Source organism: Pseudophryne corroboree, chromosome 10, assembly GCF_028390025.1.
Source record: "Pseudophryne corroboree isolate aPseCor3 chromosome 10, aPseCor3.hap2, whole genome shotgun sequence".
Classification (NCBI taxonomy): domain Eukaryota; kingdom Metazoa; phylum Chordata; class Amphibia; order Anura; family Myobatrachidae; genus Pseudophryne; species Pseudophryne corroboree.
Window position 1 is genome coordinate 52,552,766 of NC_086453.1, and position 27,941 is coordinate 52,580,706.

General features: G+C 47.9%; 1 protein-coding gene across 1 annotated transcript; it reads right to left on the minus strand.

The window, feature by feature from the left end:
- Nucleotides 1–27,741, minus strand: LOC134965964 (fish-egg lectin-like). The gene is made up of 4 exons (XM_063942399.1): nucleotides 27,640–27,741; nucleotides 11,136–11,363; nucleotides 2,659–2,992; nucleotides 1–283 (listed from the first exon to the last, which is right to left on the minus strand). Exons 1-4 carry the CDS (start codon nucleotides 27,686–27,688, stop codon nucleotides 118–120), a joined length of 777 nt encoding a protein of 258 aa, XP_063798469.1. The 5' UTR covers nucleotides 27,689–27,741; the 3' UTR covers nucleotides 1–117.
- Between the last annotated feature and the right edge of the window lie 200 nt (nucleotides 27,742–27,941).

A 27,941-nucleotide genomic window follows, 5' to 3' on the forward strand; every position in this document is an offset into this window, starting at 1 on the left:
TTGACTTTGCATGCTTTATTTTTTAGACAGTCCCGCTGTTACAAAGAAATCATTACACTGTATATTCCCTTATCTGAGACTTTATTTTGATTTTGCTCTCATATTCAGTCAATGTTATCACAAGGTCGGAATAACCGAACCATTGACTTTACACCTAAAGATGTCTCCTTTCTCTGAGAGAAGCCATAGGTAGCCATCATCATAGGATACGTGTCTGAACTTGCTACAAAAATCCAGTTTTGTCCATGATGTTCCGATAGGATTCCTAGCAGAGATGCTCTCCCTGAAATAGAGATTGATTATAGAACGTTGACATGATTATTGTAATAATAATAATAATATGATAGTTAGCTGTATATATAAAAGTAAAAAGTATGTATATATGTTTCTCATAAGCTTCTACGTGGCTTGATGATCTGGACCAAACTTAGGGCGCAATTCAGACCTAATCGCTGCTAGCGGGCGAACATCGATAGACTGCGCATGCGTATGCACCGCAATGTGCACGCGCGCCAGCAAACAACAACAGGCATCGTCGGACAGTGACAGGCTGGTGCAAAAAATTCAATCGCACAGCCATTCGCATGCTGAGTACCAGGAAGAGGGCGTTCGTGGGTGGTAACTGACCATTTTCTGGGAGTGTCAGGGAAAACACAGGCGTTCCCAAGCGTTATCAGGGAAGGTGAGTGACATCAGCTCCGGCCCCGATCAGCCTGTTCTCATCGCACTATAGGAGTAAGTCTTGGGCTGCGCACAGACTGCACACAGTAATAAAATCATTATTTGGTGAGTGAGGTGCAAACGGATTTGCAGCTGTCTGCTGACTGAGGGATTTTTTTGGCAGCTCAGCGTACACAATCGATCGCACACTTGCACGGCGAATATACACTCCCCTTGGGCGGCGACGATCTGATCGCAGCACAACAAATTTAGCAGCACAACGATCAGGTCTGACTCACCGCCTTGGAAGACATACCCTTTATTATCCAATTTAATATACTGGCGGGGTTTAAACTAAAATAATCCACCCCTTTCAAGGCCAGGGCCATATATTTGATATATATATATATATATACTGTATGTATATATATATATATATATATATATATATATATATATGTATGTACATATATATAAAATTCATGGGTCTGTTTGTTTGTTTGTTTGTCTGTACAGTTATGCATTCAGACACGGCTGCACCGATTGGGATGAAACCAACGCAAGGTGGTCAAGCTGGATCCTGGCTGGGTTTTAGGGGAGGTTAGGGTTCTGATCGGACCTCATAGCAGAATGCGTCGGGCCGAACTTTGACCCAGGGATTCTGGATGGATTTTGAGGAAAACTTCAAAGAGTGGTAACACTGGAAACCAGAAGACGTACTAGGGGTTTGGGGTCCTGGTCAGTTCTCACATTGGTGTACGCTGGGCAGAACTTTGACACAGGGAGCCTGTTCTGGGCCTTCCAGTGGATGGATTTGGATGAAACGTTAATGAACTGTAAAAGCTGACAGAATTAACCATAATTCAATGACCTGAAATACCCATAAATCAATGAACTAAAAAAACTGGCAGAAACGGAGGTGGGAAGACAAAAATATTGTGTACCCAAAAGCCTTGGAATAGCAACACTAATAACAGAAGGAAAACTTTAAACTCATCTGTCAATGGAAAAGAGATTATAAAACTAAACAGAAAGGAAACCTGGGGATTAGGGCTACTGGCAACACCCCAAAAACAAAAACGACACTGAGCAGCCGCCTCATGGGTGTGTTGGAAGAGCTGCTAAGCTACTAATTATTTTTAATATGTTGACAATTACATCCAACTCATTGATAACTTAAGAACTGAAAAATGTAAACCCGGGCAACGTCGGACACTTCAGCTAGTAGTAATAGATAAAAATGAGTTTGGAAGTCACCTACACAGGTAAGAGAAGGCAGGTATTTTGTGGACTGCGCCAGTAGTCATGAGAATAATGTCTATCACTGCCATCTGTGCAGAGCCGCAACAAGGGGGTGTGGGCTAAGGGCTCACTGCCCTAGGTTCTGGATTCGATGGGGTGCCGAGCAAGGCCCCACAAAATCAGTCCCTAGCCCCATGAGGCTCCGTTCCCTCAGGTGCGTGTGGCGAACCTGCCCACTTTCTGCACTGAGCTTTGGAGCATTCAGGGTTTGCTGGCACAGGAGCAGAGTTAATGTCAGAGGTGGGCACCTTGGTTATTTCTATCTGGAGGCAGGGAGTAGGGAATGGGACCCAGCTGCTGTGCGTACTCTATTTACACCCACAGAGGTGGCAGCCAGACGTGCATCCAGCACAGACATATCCCAGCATGCTTAGTGCCAGAACGCGCAGTCCCGGTGCAATTGGGGATGAAGAAACCAGCTACCAGGGAGCAACATAAGTGATATCTACGGCCGGAAGAGACAGTGCCGGGGTCAATGAGCATTACAAGGCAGTGCTGGTGAGAAGAGTTACTGCCTCTACTACCTACACATGCTGACAGCAGCATTGGGGGGCAAGATTACACCTCCCCAGCACTTATGGGACCCTACAGAGTCCTGTGCATGGGTAATATGAACACTCTTCTCCCCCCTCATTACCCCTGGTCACTCCGTCTGCTGGAAAGAAACAACTTCACAAAGGAAGCCCAGTGCTATACCTGTAGTACACATTGCCATCAGAGTTCACACCATACACAGAGCCGTCAGTACCGACTTCCACCATGACTAGACTCCCCGGTATGTTCTGCCATTGAATTCCCTGGCAGCTTGTGGGCTTCACATTGTAGCGGTAATATATATTGTTGTTGCTGTTCACTCCCCAACAGCCAAAGGGGCCACAGCTGTAATATTTCAGACTCCCATCTAGGTGGGTATATAAGAGAGCAGCAGATCTGGAAACGGTTTGTCCCTGGTCCAGGCAGTAAATTGAATCAGCCCCATTGGCACCTGACAGGAACTTGTTCCCTCCAGCATCCACCTGTTTCAGAAGACCTGCAGTAAGAGAGTGGATAAAGATTAGTGTGACGTGGGTACACAGACTTGAACATTTGTGCACTTCATTGGTCTTACAGACCTAACCAAGGTCACTGCTGTATAACCATAGTATGCTCTACAGCGTTCCTAAACTTTCAGCTCATATTGATTTGTATCATATCGAGACATTACAGAGCACAATGTCAAAGAATAACTTCAGATTCATTTTTTTTTTTAATTTGAGAGTAGTTTAACATGTCATTAATTCTAGTGGAAAACATAGCAGGTCTAAATGTAATAAAATCATGTTGGTTGTACTGTATATCAGGCTTCATCTTGCCCTCGTGGAGAACAGTGAGAGATATACAAGCCACGATTGGGGAGCCAGCCACTGGCGTATAACGAGTGCTGCGTGTGTGGTGCATGCGGCCCCCCTGGCCCACACTGCATACCCATTTTTCCAATACTTGTCCTCTGGAGTTCCGCGTTGGCAGCAGCAGTGCTGCAGAAACCATGGGAAAATGGTGCGGCAGCCATTTTCCCGGTGTTTCACGCATGGAAAATCACCAGGAAAAAGGCCGCCGCACCATTTTCCAGGAGACTTGCACATGCGCAATAGACTCTGGGACAGCGCTAGGGTCTCATAGTGACCCTAGTGCCCATAGTCTATTGCTCTGCCAGCTAGAGAGAAGAGGGTCCAGACAGAGACTGCACTCAGGCCTCTTTCTCTCTTGATGCACTCCTGGAACCAGCATGTCTTTTTTTGGGTAGCCTGACATGGATACTAGCATTGGTTTCTTCCATTTTGGGGTGTAATACTAAAGACTGCGTAGGTCACGAATGTGGCCGAGACAGCATAAACTCACCGGCTGGGCTATCGGCGCGCCTCTTAATGCATAACTCTGGCACGGAAGGGGTTACAGTTTTTGTGGGAGGAACGTAAGAAAAACTGCCTGGATTGTGATTGGCTGGATTCTGTATAGGGGCTGGTCTGACATACATATAGTCTTCAGACCTAAGACATCCTGCCTATTTCCTGGTTTTCCGTGAGACTGATAAGTGCTACTGCATTATTATTGCTTCATTAATTTTAAAAATCCTTTTTTTTCCTAACTATCTCTCTCTGGTTCTTTCGCTATTCTTCCTTCTATCCTCTCCCTGCTTTCTCCTATACCTTCTACCTTTCCTTTATGGGGCCCCCTCCTCACTCTCCTTTTTTGCACGGGCCGCCGGACCTTTGCGCAGCACGGCCTTCCCCGCCCGGCTCATGGACTCTGCTGTGGTCCGCGAGGCCTGGGGCAGACCCGCTGCAGCTCCTGTATGGGGAACTCAGGGCGCACGCGGCCGGGCTCGGCCTCCCGCCCGTGCTCCCCTGCGTCCTCGCTCTCCGTCTCTGGCACTGGCCGTGGCGGTGGACGGAGCGGCGGGGGTCCGTGGCATCTGAGGCGGCCTGACAGGGACGGTGTTCTCCCATCCCTGAAACCGCCGCACGTGGCGGCTGGCGGCCGCGCGAGTCGTGGGGGGAGTAAACAGCCCTCCCTCCCTGCGTCTCGGCGGCTCCCTCCCGCCAGGGGGGGCAGCCCCCATTTCTTCATATAGCCCTCATGGCTTAGTTTTACTGCACTGTCTCACTTACTAAGGGGGTCTTGTCACGCACTCTCCAGCGGGCTAGCGGGGGGTCGCGCGGCCGCCGGATGTGAAGGGTCTGGGCGGATCGCGCGTGCCGGCACTCATGCAATCACCAGGGGGGCCCATATGAGGCCTACTCCCTCTGGTGCTGCTACCTACATTCCCTGCTGGTCGGCGCCCTCCCGCGTCAGGGCGGGGCGACACGCCCGCTCTGCGGAAGGGCTGTTGCCTACGATCTACATTGCAGGTCCCGTCGGGCGGGGGCGTGCCGCGTCCGCCCACGGTGGGATGGGCCCCCTGGCCTCTCCTGCCGTGGTTTGGGACCCGTGGCGCCCGCCCCCTTTCCGTTTTGGCTCGCGTGTCGCTTAGTATTACCACCAGCCGTGGCCGTGCGACTCCTGCCGGTCTCAGGCTGGGGTCTCAGTTGCCGGTCACTCGCCCCTTCCTGGGGCGGCGTGCGCAGGCGGTGAGCGATCTGGCCCTCCCTATGTCCAGACGTCTCCTTCCGACGCTGCAGCGGATAGCCCTCAGTCCGACATTCCGCTTCCTCTCTCTAGCAGTGACGACTCTCCGGTTTTCCATCCTGAGGTCACTGCTTGGGATAGGTGGAGGTCTCGGCGCAGGCAGTTCGGCCGGGGTTTTCTCGCGGCAGGACGGATGTGCCGTGATACCTGACTGCGAGGGCTCATACGGGTCCTTGCTCCCGACGGGAGGTTTGCGAACCTCTCGTGGGGCGCTCGACTCGCGTGTCGGGTCTGATCTTAGAGCGCCTGCCGCGGCGGCCGCACCCTTGGTGGACGCCACCGTCTTGTCCGTCATTTGTGCCGCTGTCGTGTCGGCGGTGGCTCCATTGTTATCCCCCGTACCCGGGGGACTGGGGCGGCCCACTGCTTCTTTGGCGGATAGCATTGCGCGAACTCTTATCCCACTCCTGTCCTCTGGTGCGATGGTCGCCCCGCCAACACCGCTCCCGGCGGCTGCGGGACCAGTGGCACAATGTCTCTTTTTTCTCTCCAGCGTCCCCATCGTATCGGGAATGGCGTCGGTCGGTGCATCTACAAGTCGTCCGGAGGCTGCTGGCACGGATGGAGTTCCCTCTCGTGCAGGTGAGTCTTCACAGACCCTGACGGGTCCGAGGGGAGCGCGGTTGCCTCCGTAGCGGCTAGGGATCAAGTACTCAGTCCCGCTCCTCTAGCGAGGGTTACAGCGCGCATAGTTTTTCCAGCATGCACATTAGACACAGGCGCAGGCGTCGGGGCACGGACTCCTTTCTGGCCTCCACGGCGGTCTGCACGGTCAAGCGTCACAAATGACGCAAGCGCTGGTGTTCAACCTCTTCAGACTCGCAAGTGTCGTTCGAGTCGGACACCGTTTATTGCGCTACCACGGCGGTGCAACGTGGTCTAATGCCCCGGGACGGGATCCGTAAAGGCCAATACGTCAATATCTTCGCCCTCACTAGTGTTGATTGTTCAGCTTTCTTTTGGCTACGAAGAAACAGACAGGGCTGCGTAGCCGCTTTACGATCCTACCCTAATTGGGTTAGGTGCACGTTAATCTACGCGGCGTGTTATTTAGAGACACGCCCGGACGAGCACATGAACCTAGTGCGCTATCAATTCCTTATACACGTGCTGTACCAGGAGTGTAACGGGTCGGCTGGGCAAAGTTACTTTTAGGCTTCCGGCGCACACTGCTCGGCCGGGAGATCTCCATTTTCGGTAAAATGGATGTCGAATTGTGCTCGGAGCTGACACAGGGCTCCGTGAGCACCGAGGAGGGCAGTACGGCGAGACGGTGGCCAAAGCGGCCTGGCTCTCGTTCTGCTGCTTTTCGAGCGGGCCCATACCACACAGGGCATGGTTAATGCTTTGCTTTCCATAATGCCCAATGTTAGTTGGGTGGTCGGTGTCGTTTTCGTCGCTCCTGCATCGGATGTGGCGGAGCCCATGGGATCACGGACTGCACCAGTCCTGGGACACGGGGTAATTCCGGATCGCAGACCCGGCAGAGTCGGGTTTCCGCGGCCCCAGGCGCTGTCCTTGGCCCCCACCCCAATTAGGTTACTGGCGCTCATACCCTGGCTGCTAGGGTACCCGCGGCGGGTGGACGCCCAATTTTTGCTCTCGGGTTTCGCGTTTGGCTTCTCCTTACCGATATCTGGGCTAGTTGGTCCCGGGGCTGGTATGAACCTGCGTTCAGCTCGGGAGTTTCCGGTCGTGCTCCGGTCGTGCTCCGGCAGAATGTTCAGGCTGAGGTTTCGTTGGGCAGGAGGATAGGCCCCCCTTTTCGGAACCCCCCCCCCCCCCTTACCGGATTTGGTCTTGTCCTTCGTCGGGATAGTGCCCAAGAAGACCGCGAGCAAATATAGGCTCCTACAGCATCTTTCCTGTCCCCTGGGGTCATCCGTAAATGATGCTATCCCTGATTATCAGTGTAGGGTCATTTCCCTGTCCTTTGATTCGGCCATAGCCACCATTAGGTCCTTTGGAACGGGGGCCGTGATGTGTAACTTGGACATCCAGTCAGCAATTCGTCTTCTCCCTCTGCTCCCTTCGGCCTTTTGGTTTAGGGGTTTTATATTGGGCGATGGCTATTTCATAGATCGGTGCCTCCCTATGGGTTGTTCTCTCTCTTGCGCATACTTCAAGGGATTCAGTTCTTTCCTCCATTGGTGCCTGGAGCATGCGACGGGCGAACGGCGAATTTCGCACGGCTTGGATGATTTTCTTTTGATCAAGCCACAGGACTCAGATCGCTGCGCTCGCATGTTACGGAGGGCACTCGCCCTCTTCGCACGCTTCAGGGTTCCGGTGGTGCCTGAGCGGCCTTAGGGGCCCTCTGCATCCGTAGTTTATCTCGGACTTCAGATTGATTCGGTCGTCGGCCTCTGTAGGCTCCCTGTGGATAAGGTGTTACGTCTTCACGATGATATCCTTTATGCGCTTGCCGCGGGCAAGCTTACTCTCATGCAGACTCAATCCCTGTTGGGCCTGTTTAATTTTGCTTGCAAAGTTATCCCTATGTGTGGGGATTTTTTCTGTAGGAAATTGGTGCGGGCGACAGTTAGAATTCGACGCCCGCATCATTTTCTCAGATTGTCCCTCAAAATTAGTCGGGATTTACGTACAAGGGATGAATTTCTGGTTCGTTTCAGCGCCGTTTGTGTTGGGTGGGAGGCGGTCGTGTCTGGCACCTCCCTGGAGCTTTTCTTGGATGCCTCTGGTGCTTGCGATTAGCGAGCGCTTCACGACACACTTGCTGTTGCTGGAATTTTTTCCCATACTGGGCGCATTGGAGCTCTGGCGCTATGCCCTGCGTAACAAACAGGTGGTCTTCTGGTGTGACAATTTGGCCGTGGTTTTTGCCATCATCAGGCAGGAGTCCACATCCTTGCCGGTACTGCGGGTCTTCGCGCAGATAGTCTTGCTATGCTGGGTGAACAACATTACGTTGCGAGCCAAGCATGTCCCGGCCACGCGACACAAGATTGATGATACCCTTTCTCGCGGCGACTGGCAGCGGTTTAGGCAGTTGGCTCCTGCAGCTCTAATCCAAGGGGACTTCTGTCCTGCTTCTGTGTGCGGATTGGAGGATTTAGCCCACAGGTCTTTGGCTCCTGCAACTTTCGTGGCTTATCTGGCCGCTTGGGAGCGGTGGGGTCGCTACCTTCTGGAAGAGGGGCCATAGTGGTAAGACCCCTCACTAGGCAGATGGCCCATAGTTGCATTGGATTCCGGATGGTCAGGGATGGTGGCAGAAGGCCGATCCCTGCACATCTGGGCAGCAGGCCCTCAGGGATGGTGGCAGAAGGCCGATACCGGAACATCTCCTACATTTAGGATATTATTTCAATTATAATTTTGAGATATTTTCTTTTCATGTGCTGTCTGCTTTGTGCTATGTGTGCTAAATATTTCAACCATCCCTTAGTTAGAGAGGGAGTTTTTCATCCAAGTTTAGATTTAACAGGCCTTCCCCTCAGTCCATAAAAGCCGTCGACGTACGCCCCCCGACGGTTTGTGGTGTAGGATTCAGCGCTCACGATACGGGGATACGATACGGGGATACGAGGTTCGCCTCTTCATGGCGGCCTTTACGATGGCCTTCCACGGTGCGTTCAGGGTGGGTGAGCTGGTGTCCGTCTCTCGGACTTCTGCCTCGCCCATGCTGGCGGCCCACGTCGTCGTAAGGCCCCACGGTTTGTGGCATAGGATTCAGCGCTCCAAGACTGACGTAGTCAGCAGGGGGCTGTGGGTTCGAGTGGGTCGGGCTCGTGTGCGGGGCATTTGTCCAGTTATCGCGGCCCGGTCTTATTCGTCCGTACGGCCTCCAACGCCTTCCGGGTGGCTCGTCCATATTGACGGTTTCCTGTTGACTGCTTATCAATTTCGGTCGGTTTTGGGATGTTGTATTCTATACCTGGGTCTACCTCTGGACGACCATGGGACTCACTCTTTCCGCACCGGCGCTGCTTCAGCTGCTGCTGCGGCGGGTGGGTCCGAAGTCGACGTCCGGGCACTGGGTAGGTGGAGGTCTGGTGCAGTCAGACGCTATATCAGGCCTTGTCCTCCCAGTGCGCCCCTTTGAGGATTAGCTGCTCGTCGCAGTTGCACTTTGCGACTGCGGGGGCCTTGAGGAATTTTTGTTTTATCGTTGGTTTTAATTGCGGCTGTTGCCGGCTGGCGAAGTTTTGCGTTTTTGCCTCAAGTCAAATTGGGCGACCCCCCCCCCCCCCCTTCTCCCCCCTGTTAGGGACGCAGGTTAGGTTACCCCTTTTCTCCATACTATGTTTCGTTCATTAACCTCAGTCACACCCTTCTTTTGCAGGAAGGCGGTTAGATCCGCGCTTTATAGGGCTTGTCGGCCGTGGGTGGCAATGATCTGGTACATCGGGTCTTGAGGTCTTGTTAGCGTCGTGTTCTGTTTTTCTTTAGTTTTAGTTTACTTTAGTTTTTCTTGGTTCAGGTGGCGGTGGCAGGTTGGTAACCTGGCAGTTGGCCGGTTTCTGAACGGTTATTTTAGTGTAACTTAAGGAGTTTATTGTTAGTAAGTTCGGGTGAACTTTTAGGTATTTTATAGTCTTAGTATTAATTGATGGGCACCACCGTACCTGGTGGGGCCCATATGATAGACCATAAACGTGTGGATATTACGTGGGCCGAAGGCCCAATTTTTTACCCCATAGGGGCGGAGCGTACCTCCGTCCCTACAACTGTTGGTGGGCAGGGGTAGTGGCAGAAGGTCGACCCCTGGCCTTGGATTTTGGATTTCCGATGTCTGGGATGGAGGCAGGAGGCCGATCCCGGAACATCTGGGGCAGAAGGCCCCCTCACACATATGTTTTTATTGCTCGGGATGGAGGCAGGAGGCCGATCCAGAAACATCTGGGGCAGAAGGCCCCCTCACACACATATGTTTATTGCTCTATTTTGTCATGTAATTTTGGATCACCCGTATTAAGTTGTTTATCATGCTTAACCGTTCTTCTCCCCGCCACCTTAGTTAGAGAGGGAAGTCTGCATTTTTAGTTTTAGCATTAATAGGCCTCCCTCTCAGTCAAAATAAAAAGCTGACCCCTTTCACGCCAATTACGGTTGTTGTGTCTTTATTTACTAAGATAAGTGTGCTTGAGTGGCGTGTGAATGCATCTGACGTGTGAAGTTTATTGAACACTGATATTTGGTGTAAGTGTATGCTGTATGTGGATGGGCGTAAGGTACATCGTTGCCATTCACTTTGGCATACAGGAAGTGTTTGTTGCACAGGAATGGTGTCAGAAGTCTGGTCTCCAATGCATAGATCAGCTGGGTTTTTTTCGATGATGCCTTCACAAATGCATGGCTCAGGTTCAATAAGGAATGGTGCATATACTGCTCTGCAAGACTCTCAGACAAGTCAAAAAATGTACAGGCATATACCTTGTTTGACCTATCTGGGGCTGAGGATGTTGATAAGGCAGACACATTTGTCTATTCAGAAGGGAGGATCCAGAAACACAGCGCCGACCACAAAGTGCAGGGAGGAACCGATACATACATGTTCCGATATACAGTATGTAATATATGTGCTGGCTGGTTCCCCCGGGGATTGACATCGCTGTGGGCCTCTGGCACCATGCTGCACCCATGATTCTCAGCAAAAGGCATCACACTCCTTCTAAGTCTGCTCCCAGACTCCCATTGGCTAGTTTCACAGGAGTCTGGGGGCGGGCTTAGAAGAAGTGTGCTGCCTTATGCTGAGTCCAGGGTACCGCATGGCACCTGATGCACACGGCGCTGCAGATCCCCAGGGGAATCTGTACTGCCTGAACTTGGTTGGTACTACCACAACTGTAGCATGGTGGAAACACTCCAAATGGCCAAACGTACAAAAATTCTCATGTCAGAAATTGTAATTTATACGAAAATGATTTACAAATATGTCAGTATACTAGATTCATTGTCATGTATTATACTGTGCTGCTTTAGGGTGATGTTTTATGACCTGTAGGACTTGGTCATTTTTCTATAAAAAATTCTGGTGATCTTACCGGACACAAGCATCCAATTGTTATCTTGGAACTTGTAGATGTTGTTATTTTTGTTGACTCCCCAAACGCCGGCTGGGCCCACCGTCACATGGATGAGCTTTCCCGGAATCTCTTTCCAGTTATTATTCACCCAGTGGTAAATGGTGTCTTCATTATTCACACCGTACACTTCACCGGCACCAGCGTCCACCTGCTTCAGATTTCCAGGAATCACCGTGCATTGGAGTTCTGGGAGGTAGGCAAATAAAAAAATACATGGTGAGCAAGTCAATGTAATATAATGCCTATAATATACTATGGGGGGGGTGGGTGTCCAATTACCCGCGGTCAATGACTGCGGGTAATTGTATCGATGGTGAATATCCTATTAGCCCCAGCAGGCTCCTCCCCCAATGCCGGCACTTATCGCCTCAGGTACCCAAAGCATAATCCGTGATAAGCGGCTACTGGAGCCGTGATAACACATAGGAACGGGAACTTTTTCCTGGTCACATGTGTTTTTGCGTGATCGCAGGGCAGTTTTTGGCCGATGAAAATGGCTTGTAATAGGATACCACGATAATGACCATCTGTCATTGGGCCCGATTCAGGTTGGATCGCAATATGCGATCAAACCGCAAAAAAATGCTAAAAAAATGTGGGCGCATGTGCATTCGTCCGCATTTTCTGCGGGGCCCCGCAGAAAATGTGATCACCTCTGCCTGTCAATCCTGTGCGGGGGGGGCGGCAACGTTCCGTTTCCAAGACGGAGCATTGTGGGGGGCGGAGTTAGAGAAATAGGGCCAGCGATAGAGAAACTGTGGGCGTGACAGGGGCGTGATCGGGGTAGCTGCGTGATGTCGCAATTTCAGTGTGGTCAAGGGGGGCGTGGTCTTTTAGCATACTTAGCAGAATTTGCAATCCTTACTGAATCAGGGCCCTCATTCCGAGTTGTTCGCTCGCAAGCTGCTTTTAGCAGCATTGCACACGCTAAGCCGCCGCCTACTGGGAGTGAATCTTAGCTTAGCAAAATTGCGAAAGAAAGATTCTCAAAATTGCGAATAGAAATTTCTTTGCAGTTTCTGAGTAGCTCGGGACTTACTCTGCCACTGCGATCAGTTCAGTTAGTTTCGTTCCTGGTTTGACGTCACAAACACACCCAGCGTTCGCCCAGACACTCCCCCGTTTCTCCAGCCACTCCCGCGTTTTTCCCAGAAACTGCAGCGTTTTTTCACACACTCCCATAAAACGTCCAGTTTCCGCCCAGAAACACCCACTTCCTGTCAATCACATTACGATCACCAGAACGAAGAAAAAACCTTGTAATGCCGTGAGTAAAATACCAAACTTCTTAGCAAATTTACTTGGCGCAGTCGCAGTGCGAACATTGCGCATGCGCAATTAGCGGAAAATCGCTGCGATGCGAAGAAAATTACCGAGCGAACAACTCGGAATGACCACCCAGGTCCATTAATCACAATGGGGGTAATTCTGAGTTGATTGCAGCAGCAAGTTTGTTAGCAACTGAGCAAAACCATGTGCACTGCAGGGGGGGGGGGGGCAGTTATAATATTTGCAGAGAGAATAAGATTTGGGTCGGTTATTTTGTTTCTGTGCAGGGTAAATACTGGCTGCTTTATTTTTACACTGCAATTTAGATTTCAGTTTGGACACACCATACCCAAATCTAATTCTCTCTGCACATGTTATATCTGCCCCTCCTGCAGTGCACATGGGGGGTCGTTCCGAGTTGTTCGCTCGCAAGCGGATTTTAGCAGATTTGCTCATGCTAAGCCGCCGCCTACTGGGAATGAATCTTAGCATCTTAAAATTGCGAACGATGTATTCGCAATATTGCGATTACACACCTCGTAGAGTAGCTCCACACTTACTCGGCTTCTGCGATCAGTTCAGTGCTTGTCGTTCCTGGTTTGACGTCACAAACACACCCAGCATTCGCCCAGACACTCCTCCGTTTCTCCAGCCACTCCCGCGTTTTTTCCGGAAACGGTAGCGTTTTTTCCCACACGCCCATAAAACGGCCTGTTTCCGCCCAGTAACACCCATTTCCTGTCAATCACATTACGATCGCCAGAACGAAGAAAAAGCCGTGAGTAAAAATCCTAACTGCATAGCAAATTTACTTGGCGCAGTCGCAGTGCGGACATTGCGCATGCGCATTAAGCGGAAAATCGCTGCGATGCGAAGATTTTTACCGAGCGAACAACTCGGAATGACCTCCATGGTTTTGCCCAACTGCTAACAAATGTGATGCTGCGATCAACTCAGAATTAGGCCCAATGGGAGTAATTCTGAGTTGATCGCAGCAGGATTATTGTTAGCAGTTGGGCAAAACCATGTGCACTGCAGGGGAGGCAGATATAACATGTGCAGAGAGAGTTAGATTTGGGTGTGGTGTGTTCAATCTGCAATCTAAATTGCAGTGTAAAAATAAAGCAGCCAGTATTTACCGGTCACATGTGTTTTTGCGTGATCGCAGGGCAGTTTTTGGCCGATGAAAATGGCTTGTAATAGGATACCACGATAATGACCATCTGTCATTGGGCCCGATTCAGGTTGGATCGCAATATGCGATCAAACCGCAAAAAAATGCTAAAAGGATGTGGGCGCATGTGCATTCGTCCGCATTTTCTGCGGGGGCCCGCAGAAAATGTGATCACCTCTGCCTGTCAATCCTGTGCGGGGGGGCGGCAACGTTCCGTTTCCAAGACGGAGCATTGTGGGGGGCGGAGTTAGAGAAATAGGGCCAGCGATAGAGAAACTGTGGGCGTGACAGGGGCGTGATCGGGGTAGCTGCGTGATGTCGCAATTTCAGTGTGGTCAAGGGGGGCGTGGTCTTTTAGCATACTTAGCAGAATTTGCAATCCTTACTGAATCAGGGCCCTCATTCCGAGTTGTTCGCTCGCAAGCTGCTTTTAGCAGCATTGCACACGCTAAGCCGCCGCCTACTGGGAGTGAATCTTAGCTTAGCAAAATTGCGAAAGAAAGATTCTCAAAATTGCGAATAGAAATTTCTTTGCAGTTTCTGAGTAGCTCGGGACTTACTCTGCCACTGCGATCAGTTCAGTTAGTTTCGTTCCTGGTTTGACGTCACAAACACACCCAGCGTTCGCCCAGACACTCCCCCGTTTCTCCAGCCACTCCCGCGTTTTTCCCAGAAACGGCAGCGTTTTTTCACACACTCCCATAAAACGTCCAGTTTCCGCCCAGAAACACCCACTTCCTGTCAATCACATTACGATCACCAGAACGAAGAAAAAACCTTGTAATGCCGTGAGTAAAATACCAAACTTCTTAGCAAATTTACTTGGCGCAGTCGCAGTGCGAACATTGCGCATGCGCAATTAGCGGAAAATCGCTGCGATGCGAAGAAAATTACCGAGCGAACAACTCGGAATGACCACCCAGGTCCATTAATCACAATGGGGGTAATTCTGAGTTGATCGCAGCAGCAAGTTTGTTAGCAACTGGGCAAAACCATGTGCACTGCAGGGGGGGGGGGGGGGGGCAGTTATAATATTTGCAGAGAGAGTAAGATTTGGGTGGGTTATTTTGTTTCTGTGCAGGGTAAATACTGGCTGCTTTATTTTTACACTGCAATTTAGATTTCAGTTTGGACACACCACACCCAAATCTAATTCTCTCTGCACATGTTATATCTGCCCCTCCTGCAGTGCACATGGGGGGTCATTCCGAGTTGTTCGCTCGCAAGCGGATTTTAGCAGATTTGCTCATGCTAAGCCGCCGCCTACTGGGAATGAATCTTAGCATCTTAAAATTGCGAACGATGTATTCGCAATATTGCGATTACACACCTCGTAGAGTAGCTCCACACTTACTCGGCTTCTGCGATCAGTTCAGTGCTTGTCGTTCCTGGTTTGACGCCACAAACACACCCAGCGTTCGCCCAGACACTCCTCCGTTTCTCCAGCCACTCCCGCGTTTTTTCCGGAAACGGTAGCGTTTTTTCCCACACGCCCATAAAACGGCCTGTTTCCGCCCAGTAACACCCATTTCCTGTCAATCACATTACGATCGCCAGAACGAAGAAAAAGCCGTGAGTAAAAATCCTAACTGCATAGCAAATTTACTTGGCGCAGTCGCAGTGCGGACATTGCGCATGCGCATTAAGCGGAAAATCGCTGCGATGCGAAGATTTTTACCGAGCGAACAACTCGGAATGACCTCCATGGTTTTGCCCAACTGCTAACAAATGTGATGCTGCGATCAACTCAGAATTAGGCCCAATGGGAGTAATTCTGAGTTGATCGCAGCAGGATTATTGTTAGCAGTTGGGCAAAACCATGTGCACTGCAGCGGAGGCAGATATAACATGTGCAGAGAGAGTTAGATTTGGGTGTGGTGTGTTCAATCTGCAATCTAAATTGCAGTGTAAAAATAAAGCAGCCAGTATTTACCCTGCACAGAAACAAAATAACCCACCCAAATCCAACTCTCTCTGCACATGTTATATCTGCCTCCCCTCCAGTGCACATGGTTTTGCCCAACTGCTAACAAAAATCCTGCTGCGAACAACTCAGAATTACCCCCAATATCGGGCCATTTTCACCCGCCGAAAACGGATTGGATTTAATTGGATACACCTCTGTAGGAATATTTTTTACGTATTATTTGGCTGTGATTCACAATTAAAATGACAAATTATATTATCTTTCAATACTGTACTACGCATAACATGTACAACGTTTCATGCATAGTGAGTTGACTCTTTATAAAAGAGTCAATAAAAATTCTGGTCATCACTAATTATGTTCATGGGAATAATATTGTAACTATCTCTGGAATTCCAACTGCTTTGCAGATGAGATATGCACACTCTGCTGTGTTAACTTGATTGATAAAAAGAAGAATAAGAATAAGAATTTTAGGTTTCTTAGTACAAAAACTGGGTATAGAATTTGAACTAGACCTGTACAATATAATTTTGTCATTTTACATAGCAAAAACTAGATCCCCTTGTTTTGGTTTTGGGGGCGGATCATCAAGTGCTTTGATTCTGATTTGGTTAGGTTTAAAATCGATCAACAAATGATAATCATTGATAAAACCAGCTAAACTCATGTCATTTTTGCAATCTAAAACCCGAAATTTGGATTTGACAGTGGGAAGATCAGAACTGGGTTTTGGTTCTATTTGTATCTACAAAATTTGGATTTATGGAAAACCGAACCATACATCTCTAGCAAAAACAGGGCTTGCCCTACTAATGAAGCAAGACCAGCACCGATTCACAAAGTTATGTAGTCCAGACCCATTTTATTAAATTTGTTCGTTAATGGGAGATTTTCTGTCAGAGTTTATAAGTAGAGGCATTGTAGAGATTTGTTGGTGCACATTACCACTCTTCACAGTTTAACTCAGTATGCTACAAAGAGTTTATACTCTAATGCAGTGGTTCTCAAACTGTGTGCCGTGGCTCCATGGGTGGCCGCGAGGCTCTTGCAGGGGTGCCTTGGATTGGTGGTCCAGGACCAATTCAAATTATTTATGGTCAATGCAATAGGCAAAACCAGTGCTGGTGGCTGTCGATCATAAAATAAGTGGTCAAACAGAAGCAAATACCGTCCCTCACCACATAACTGAACCTAATATTTGTGGCCTAGGGGTGCTGTGAAAAAACCTTCTGATCCTTGCTTGGCGATGACTCTACCCCAACCCCAGCTCCTCACGAACTGGCATGGGAAAATTATCTGGGACATACTACAGACAATGATGATTGAGTTGACATTTGGGATAATGCTACTTCCAGTTCTATTTGTGTTAAAATCAAAGAAAATATTTATAAATTGTTCTACTGCTGGTACTATGTCCCCTCTCGTTTACATACCATGCTCCCTGATGCCTCGGATAGGTGCTGGAGGGGGTGTACAGATGTAGGCTCTTTTTTGCACATTTGGTGGTCCTGCCCAAAAATTGTAAACATTTGGCCGGAGCTTATTACCCTGCTCTCGCACCTCTTCGAGACCTCTATTTCTCCTGACCCTCAGTATTTTCTGCTCCCCTTGACTCTCCCTACCCTTAATCAGCCCCAAAATAAATTGTTCCGGCATGTAGTTTCTGCTATGACGTGCCAAATAGCAATGGACTGGAAAAACCTAACCCACTCCCCTATGCAGGTGATAATTTCCCGAATTTGATATGTATACAAATTGGAATATATGACTGCTGTTACCCGTAATTCCTCTAAACACTTTGACAAAGTTTGGGCTCCCTGGCTAACCTCCCAACAGGCTTCCTCCCCATTTGTAACCTGATAGCCTAAAATTGAGGCCTCCCTAACTTTTTGAATCTGGGGGCCACCCTTCTGCTTCCGTTTCGGTCTCCTTTTCCAGTTCCTTCAACTTAACTAGTTCTCCCTTCTCCTTGCTTTTCTCTTTTCTTTCTCTGACTGTTATTCTTTCTCCCATTCTCTGTTACCAGCTCTCTTTGACGGACTGCCACACCGTCGCCAAGAGGAATCCTTCTTGCTACTTTAAATTTCCAAAATTGGATCCAAATTTGTTGATGTTATAATTCATTGCAGATATTTCTGTAACCTAATTACTCAATGTTCTCGGTATGACTTGTTTATTGTTATATTTCTGTAATCCTCTCAATAAAATGTGTTTAAAAAAAAAGAAAAAGAAAAAACCTTGTTACTCTAGGGTGTCGTGATTTAAAAAAGTTTGAGAACCACTGCTCTAATGCTATATGTGACATATTTTTGCATTGTTGGTAAATAACCCTTGTGTGCAAAGGATGGCAATAGGTAATAGCAGTATACAGTTGTTAACAAAAAGGACATCTTAAATAAAGAACTCATAAGAAATAAGAATAAAACGAAATTCTGTACAGATTAATATACTGCTATTTAGAGAGGTTGACTAACGATCGGTAGACTATCTGCATTGTCTGTGTAATTTTTTTCTTGATATCCAGAACCTTACAAGTGAAAATTTAGGGTCTGATTCACAGCTGATCGTAGATGTGCAAAAATTAGCACATCGACGATCAGAAACTCTGTCATGCGGGGGGACGCCCAACACAGGGCTAGTCCAGTCCCCCCCCCCTTCCCCACCGCAGAGGTGCAAAAGCAATACACAACGGTGATGCTTTCGTACATGGCGAGTAGCTCCCAGCCTGCCATGTTTTGGGTGGCAGTGGCTGCGTGTGATGTCACGCAGCTGCCCCAGCAGCGGTCCAGACAGCGCCCCCCCCCACCGGCATTCTAATCCGCTGGTACGCCTCCTCCCGTCCCGCGACCCTCTATGCCTAAGGTGATTGCAGCAGTGAGATGCTTTTGCATCTTACTGTGTGCGCATATGCGGTGAGGCCACTGCGCGTGCGCACTACACATAGGGCTTCAGGGTGCGATCGGTGCCGTTGCAGCAATTGGCTCTGAATTAGGCCCTTACATCGCTAAGCGGGATAAAGTCATGTTACTGTGTATGGGAGTATATATATTTCCCCAAAAAGTTAACGTGAAGCAATAACCTGAATGATGGACGTGATAGTAAGGTCAAGACATTTTATTAATTAAAAGATCTATAAAAACAATAGAATCTCATAAGATATATAACAATAACTGTCAAGTAATACACTGGCTGCGATAAACAGCTGAAGGAAAATGGGGGTCTGTAGTGTAACCAGAGAATAACAATATCCGATTGTAGAAAAATGGCTGATCCCAAGAAAAAACGTTTGTGGTCTTTAAATAAAGATGCTGTACATTTGGGAGGCATCCAATGGTAAAATGCAGTTCCACTTTAGCATGTATCAGCTCATTAAATATGAAGTTCCTGCATAGGTAGAAGTACTGAACCTTAGTTAGAAGCCAGCAGTGATGTAGCTGCCAGATCTTTATCACTAATCCACAATGTAGCACCATCAGCCACTGGCAGCTGTCACACTCCAAGGAAGGACAGCCGGTGAACCATGGCTGGATTACCGGTAAGCCTTGTGGGTGCACGGGGCACTTAAGACAGGGGGGCCACGATGGAAGGAGGGTGATGTATAGTAGATTGTGCACACCTCCCAACATGTCCCATTCCAGGAGGGACAAAATGCTCTCTACCTGGACTTCCCACTTAATATATGATTGGCATCACCTGTGTTGAACTATTTAATTGATAAGAAAGGTACTTCAAATTAAGAAGGAAGTCCAGGTAGAGAGCATTTTGTCCCTCCAGGAAAAGGTCATGGTAGGAGGTATAGATTGTGTATATTAAATTTAAACCAATGGTGTATATTAGTTTCAACTAATAGTTTAATAATGCCTGTGTACTGTTTATAGCTTCACCTAATTGAAAGACAACTATTTTATAAACTTTTCTTATAGTGGAACAAAGACAACTTAACCTTAAAATACACATTGAAAAATAAAATAATTTATCTTGTCACATGCAAGAATATCAGCAGCCTCTGTACTACTTACACACTGGGACAGGACTCAGGAGGACTCTCCGTGTGTGTCTCTATCTCTAGACCCAAATGGTTTAGTTGCATAACAGGTTACACAGGACTCAGACACCCAGGCGGGGAGGAGGAGAAGCTGTGATCCCTGTGTCACTTACAGCTCTCTCCGGGTGTAGTATGGTATGCCGGCGGCCGGGCTCCCGGCGACCAGCATACCGGTGCCGGGAGCCCGACCGCCGGCATACCGACAGCGTGGCGAGCGCAAATGAGCCCCTTGCGGACTCGCTGCGCTCACCACGCTGCGGGCATGGTGGCGCGCCACGCTATTTTATTCTCCCTCCAGGGGGGTCGTGGATCCCCACGAGGGAGAAAAAGTCGGTATGCCGGCTGTCGGGATTCCGGCGCCGGTATATTGTGCGCCGGTATCCCGACAGTCGGCATACTGAAGACCACCCCTCTCTCCACCCTCCTATCTCTCCTCTGGTCAGAAAGCTCTGTCGGTAGCTCATGAAACATGATACTCCTGGGTCTCTGCCTGCACTGCACACTGTCCTGCTTGCATTCTGGCTGCTGGTTCTGCTGCTGTTTAAGAGGGAAAGCTAGTGATGTCAGTGTGCTCTGGCCGGGGGCCCTCCTGACAAAGGGGGGCCTGGGGTCACTGGCGTATCTATAATGGGTGCAGTGTGTGCGGTGCATATGGGCTCCTGAGTCCAGATGGGGCCCACACCACACACACTGCACCCATTTCTTCTATACTTACCTTTCCGGTGTCCATCGGTGACTGTGTGTGGGCCCCCTCCTCTCCCGTGGCCGTCACCGCCGCTGCTAGTGCACTGAGCACTAGAGACTCTGGCACGGCGGCCATTTTTTGGAGTCCTGCGCATGCGCTGTAGACTCTGGCACTGTGCCAGAGTCTCAGCGCTGACAGTGGCGGTGCCGTCTACAGGAGAGGAGGGGACCCACCACAAATGGAGTCTGCACACGGGTCCCCTCCTATCTAGAAACGCCGCTGCCTGGGGTACAGTATGCCCTGCATCCCCCCCCCCCCCCCCCTTCCTTAATCTGGCTATGCAGTGAACCAGCAACAGAGTTATGGGGTGCCCAAGACTCACTGATACGCATGGATAGCAAAGGCTAGCACGTCTGGTCCTTTCCTGCCCCCACCATGCCACCCACCGCCCCACCTCATTCCCAGAGACATGATAGAAACACAGAATTTGACAACAGATAAGAATCCTCTAGTCTGCCCTAAACACATGTACATGCACTCACATACACTCTACGGCTAATGTATGTCATTTTTTTTTATCAGGAGCCAATTGACCTACCAGTATATTTTTGGTTTGGGGGAGGAAACCGGAGCACCAGGAGGAAAACCACGCAAGAACAGGGAGAATATACAAACTCCACACAGTAAGGGCCAGGGTGGGAACTAAACCCATGACCTCAGTGCTGTGAGGCAGTAATGCTAACCATTGTACTGTCTATGCATTGCTGATTCAATTATTATGTGTGTATATATATTTATATAGGATGTTGTAAGCCCTGGGGTAACCCCTCCACATTCTAAAAACATGCCCTCACCCACCTCTCTTGATTGCAAATTGTGACCCGTCCTTGAGGCTCAAACTAAGGAGTTGCATGTTAGTAAAACTTTATCAAAAGGGACAGTGAAGCTTTATAACACCACCAGTAAATCCCGGACATGAGATCTCTGATATGAACCATAGCAGTAAAATACACTGTTCAGTGTTACCCTCCCACCCACTTCGCTCTGCCAACAGCTACCTCCTTTCCTTTTTCTATCCTTACCAGCCTTGCATCCAGCCTCCCATCATTCAAACCTGCCCTTATAACTCATCTCTTCATTGAAGCATAATTCTCAATGTCACCGTACCTCATCTGTTTGTTTTGACCACCCAGCCCATCTAGATTGTAAACCCAAGAGTAGAATCCTCTCCCCTCTCCGTTATTAATTATTATGTAATCTGAGCACTGAAATTATATCATACCTCCCAACATGACCCTTTCCAGGAGGGACACAATGCTTCTGGACTTTTCTATTAATTTATGATTGCCATCACCTGTGCTGAAACACATTTCTTATCCATTAACCTGTTCAACACAGGTGCTGGCAATCATAAATCAAGAGAAAAGTCCAGAAGCAGAGCATTGTGTCCCTCCTGGAGAGGGTCATGTTGGGAGGTACGTGATATCATTATGTATATATGTATGTTCTCTGTACCATTTGTACATATGCCCTTTGTTGTATATACAGTATATTAATCATTTGTATGGCGCCTGTGCGGCACCCTATAAATAAACAATCATATGAATTCCACTGAAGCTCTTTAGAAAAGTACAAAGTAAATAAAATACTTATTTCCCCACTGTATTACAGACAGCTGAAGCTACTCACACATCCTTAGGCCAGCTGGGCTGATTTATCAAACAGTGTTAACACCTTATTACCAGCATTAGAGGTATACTTATCACCATCCGCATCTGATGATGCAAGTGACAGGTGATAAACTCGACCAGACTTGCACTGCGATAATTGGGTACATCGCATCGATTTTTCAATTATCGCATACAGGGACAGCTTGCAGGTTATTTTTTCATAAAAAATACCTTGATGACCTGCTGCGCATACACCGCAAGGTACCCCCCCGTCGCTACTATCTCTGTGCCGCAACCTCCCCCCAGATTTTATACTTACCAGTCCAGGATCGGTGTCCGCTGCTTCAGGAGGCTGCCGGGGGCTGGGTCCGTCTTCTGCCCTGTCACCCCCGGTGTTGTAAAGTGCACTGCCGCTTTGCATCATCACTTTACTGCACCGGGGTAACAGCGCAGCATATGGGGGACCCGGCGCCCAGCAGCGCTCACCGGAGCAGTGGACACCTGCTCCCTGGACTGGTAAGTATGGGGGGTTTTTTACTTTTTTTTTTACACTGTGATCAGCTTGTGTGTTCATTGGAGCTGGCGAAATTATCACAGGGCTCACTGCGGTATTTTTTTTACTGTTTTTTTTTTTTTTTTTTATAAATTTGGCCACATCGCATTTTTCCATTATAAGTATGGGGAATGCAATGTGGATTACTTAAAAAAAATTACAATTAAAGTGTTTGGAGCAGTTTTTCATAAAAAATGCTCCAAATTCCCTTTAATACATTTGAGTTATACTTAAATAAAGGGAAAAGGGTGTGAAAACACCCTTTTACACATTGTTTTAGTAAAAATAATGTTAATAAACAGGCCCCTTAGGCTTTATGTTGCTTCCCCCTTATATTAAAGGGCGACGGCCTGCCATCTGACTTCTTACCACTGTGAAAGTGACAGTAAAAATGCTACGAATAATGTAAATTTGTCTTCAACATTAGGATAAATCTCCAATATATTTATTATACTAAAATTAATGTAATAAACTGCACATTTAATATAGTAAATATGTGGTGATAATTAGGATCAATTAGTACAGCATATAGGTTACAGTGAAGGAATATAAAGTTATTGATTGTTTATTACCAGTTATTTATATAGCTCACACATATTCTGCAGCGCTTTTACAGAGAATATTTGCCCATTCACACCAGTCCCTGACCCAGTGGAGCTTACAATCTATATTCCCTATCACATGTACACACAGAAACATTCACACTGGGGTTAATTTTGATGAGATCCAATTGACCTACCAGTATATTTTTGGATTGTGGGAGGAAACCGGAGTACCCGGAGGAAACCCACGCAAGTACGGGGAGAATATACAAACTCCACACAGTTAGGGCCATGGTGGGAATAGAACCCATGACCTCAGTGCTGTGAGGCAGTAATGCTAACCATTACACCATCTGTACTGCCAAAAGTTATTCTGGTGTACTGTAAGCACTGTACATCCATGACTACTAAGCAAATCATTTTGTACTGTAAATGAGGCAGAGTCCCACTTTTCAACAGTTAGGCCTGTGTAACTTCCGAGAACATAAATTGCTCCTCGTCACAGATACATAGGAACCCATTAATCCACAAGTTATAGCTATTTAGAACTCCTTGTATATGATAAATGGTGCTCCAGCCAATCAGCTCCTGTCATGTGTTTAAAAGATAACAGTTGGGAGCTGATTGGCTGGATCACCATTTATCATATGCAATGGGTTTTAAATAGGTGAAACGCATTGATAAATGGGCCTCATAATGTTTTCAGAGTCGAAGGAACTGCTAGAATAATATTGTGCAAATATTTGTTGCCTTATTATAATTTAATCACAACTGAGATCTAAGCTCTATAAATTGACTTTATTCCCTTCAAATTTCTCTCATTTTTGTCTCATGTCAGTAACACAAGTCCTTATTAGTAATACTGGATGTCTTTAGGAAGCGAGGAAAAATGGGGCAGATGTATTAACCTGGAGAAGAGATAAAGCAGTGAAGAGCGCAAGGTGATAATGCACCTGCCAATCATTACGGATTTGAAAAATGACAGTTAGGAGCTGACTGGCTGGTGCGTTATCACCTTCCACTTATCACTTCCTTATCCCTTCTCCAGGCTTAATACATCTGCCCCAATATTAGTTACATGATGTTCTTCTGGCGTATTTATAATGGGTGCAGTGTGTGTGGTGCACCCGGGCCCCTGAGGTCCAGAGGGCCCCACACCGCACACCCTGCACCTATTATTTTTAATACCTACCCTCCAGAGTCCCGCGGCGCAGCAGCAGTGCTGCAGAATTCACTGGGAAAATGGCGCAGTACCATTTTCCCATTTTTTTCCGCATGTGCAGTAAAAAAAAACACTGGGAAAATAGCCACTGCTCTATATTCCCAGAGATTTGCGCATGCACTCTAGACTCTGGGACAGCGCTAGGGTTCCCTAGGGACCCTAGTGCCAAGAGCTCTACAGCGCTGTCGGCTAGAGAAGAGGAGGCCCAGACAGAGCCTGCACACGGGCCTCCTCCTCTTCTCTACAAATGCCCCTGGTCTGAGGGCTCTGAGACCCATCTGTAACTACTACATGCAACACCAGCTTCTTTCTGTGGGTCCGTGTCCTTGTACCTGGTATCCGGGTGATAGGTTGACAGATAAAACAGATGATAATGGTTGACACACATATGGTCGACGGTGCTTAAGGTCGACAGGTTCAAATGGTCAACATGATAATGGTTGACACACATATGGTTGACACAAGTGTTTGTGATTTTTTAAAAAAATTCTACTTTTTCATACTTTACCATCCACGTGTACAACGATTGGGAATAGTAACCTGAAGCATGGAGAGTGAAGTGAGCCCGCAAGGGTACACGTTTCAACTAAATTGGATTTTCATTGGTTTAACATACAAAATGACACCAACAAATAAAAAACCTGTATCGACCATTTTTGTGTCGACCATTCCCATGTTGACATTTTCACTGCGTTGACCTTTCGTACCTGTTGACCTTTTCAGGTGCCTACCTTTTACATGTGGGCCAATTGACTGTTGACCATGTGCATGTCCACCATATGGGGTCGACGTAATGACTTTTGACCTAATGCTGGTCGTCCTAATGATCCACACCCCTTGTAACTCTAGATGGCCCATCTAGCAGTAACAGGAACTGCACTCAGTTTGAGCCCCCTGACAGATAAGCAGTCCTGGTAATACATCTCCATGTGGTGGTCATTAGGCCACTGCTGTTTGCGTCGAGGGCTCTGATTCAGAGATGTTTGCTTAAGGCAGCACCTCTATGTCTTTGTACACAGCGGCGGTGCTAAAATATGCAAAAGCCGCAGGATGCGTGTTGCGTAAGAAGACGCCCACTACTGACTACTGTGGCGTCCAAGGATGCAGCATCAGATCCACTGTATGACCAGAGGTGTAGCAAGGGTGGCTCCGGTGGAGCGCGAGCTCCAGGCGCCATAAAAGTTAGCGGGTGCGCTGCTGCCTGACCCACCCCCTCTGCCTCCACCCGCTATACTGTGGGCTGCTGTATAGGCAGTCGCAAAGCAAGAGGAGGAGAAGCAGAGGGGCACACACTGACTCAGAGACTAGGTAGGGAACAAGGGAGGCCAGAGGCGACAGTAGGAGACACTGCCAGCCAGCACATGCCGGAGCTCTGCCCACCCTCTTCACATGTTTTACTTTCTGCTTGAGGCTGTGCAGCAGGGTTACTTTTGTCCGGCTACATCTCTTTCTGCCCCGGCTGCTGCAGCACCTCTTTCTTCCCCGGCTTCTGCAGCATCTCTCTCAACATTGATGCTGCAGCACCTCATTCTGCCCCAGCTGCTGCAGCAGCACCCCTCTCTGCATTAGAAGCTACACAGTAGCATGTATAATCGGCTCTACTGTGGTGTAACGTGTATAAACGGCACTACTGTGGCATAACGTGTATAAGGGGCTCTACTGTGCGGTGTAACGTGTATAAGGGGCCCTACTGTGTGGTGTAATGTGAATGACGGACAATACTGTACAGTGTAATCTGAGTTGGTACTATTCTGTGGCCACTCCCCTACTGTTCCTATTTTAAACATGGGGACACCCAATGGAAACATTCGCCCTGAGATCCACAAAGTCTAGAACCGGTCCTGTCACCAATTTAGGATTTTGAAATATTTTTATTTCAAATGTAGCATTCCCCAGTTCAGTACAGGGGAGGGGGCGCCAAAACATACCCTTGCTGCAGGCACCATGACACCTAGCTACACCTCTGTCTGTGACCATCGGGCGGTCATCAGAATTCTGTGTAACCCTGAGATTACTCAGGTTGTCCAGCAAAACTACGCTGCCGGGGCTAGTGAAACTGCCGGCACTCCAACATTTCCTGCAAAAGTCCACCTTTCCGCTCCCAAACGGCTGCAGAATCACCTGACGTCTGCACCCGCACTGTGTCCGACGTTGCAGCATCAGATCTGCATGTGTGCAGTGCAGTACCTGTCCATGGCCCTCATTCCGAGTTGATCGGTCGCAAGGCGAATTTAGCAGAGTTACACACGCTAAGCCGCCGCCTACTGGGAGTGAATCTTAGCTTCTTAAAATTGCGACCGATGTATTCGCAATATTGCGATTACTAACTACTTAGCAGTTTCAGAGTAGCTTCAGACTTACTCTGCCTGTGCGATCAGTTCAGTGCTTGTCGTTCCTGTTTGACGTCACAAACACACCCAGCGTTCGCCCAGGCACTCCCACCGTTTCTCCGGCCACTCCTGCGTTTTTTCCGGAAACGGTAGCGTTTTCAGCCACACGCCCCTGAAACGCCGTGTTTCCGCCCAGTAACACCCATTTCCTGTCAATCACATTACGATCGCCGGAGCGATGAAAAAGCCGTGAGTAAAATTACTTTCTACATAGCAAAGTTACTTGGCGCAGTCGCAGTGCGAACATTGCGCATGTGTACTAAGCGGATTTTCATTGCGATGCGATGAAAAATACCGAGCGAACAACTCGGAATGAGGGCCCATGTGCAGATCATAAAACATCGGTGTAAAAATCGATTCAGCTAACAACTCTGAATCAGGCCCAGCGTGGAACTTGTGATGGGTGTATAATATCAGAGGGCACCTAGTTACCTTCATACATAGTGTAATATTTATATCTACAGCACAATTACATTCACTCGTGTACTTACTTCAGCAGGTAAGTAATAATATAACTATTAGATTTTTTAAACATTTCTGAAAAATATATTGCATAAGCATAACTCCACATCTTTTCCCCCAGAAATAATCCATCACTTCATTCACCGAATGGAGCCTGTAAACTGTACAACCCGAAACTTGTTATTTGTACGAAAACTTACTGTTGTTATTTTTACTGACAAGTTTTATGCAAGAGCAAAAAATTTTTATGTACAGAGTAATTAGTCTGCCATAAAACATGCTGTTTAGAAAACACAATAGTATTTTATTATTACTATGATAATCTTACTTCTAAAGTTCGGCCAATAAGTGTATAGATGGTCGGCAAACCTGGAGGAACCAATGATGACATCTCTTATAATATGTCCAGTGATTATTACCAGACGCTGCCACACAAGATAGCTAGTGGCTCCATCCACGGATTACACAGTCCTAATAAAATAATGTGATTTATAAGAAGAGTGAGGAGGTGATACAGTACCTGCAGCGGCTCCTGCACACACCAGGAATAGAGCGATAATATGTAGCATGGTGATTCTTTATCTGACTGGAGTGAAGTACAAGAACCATTTATAGGGTGATTCAGCCCCTCCCTGCATTGTGTGAGTATAACAATAACAAAGCTTGTCTGTATGACTAGTACTTACACAGCAAATATTTAATGTAGAAAAATAAGAGGAATATTTGCAGTAACAAAAATAAACATTTACAGGTAAAGGATTAGTCCATTTTAGTTGGCAAGTTTTAAATTAAAGATAATATCATACTTACCTACTTTGCTGT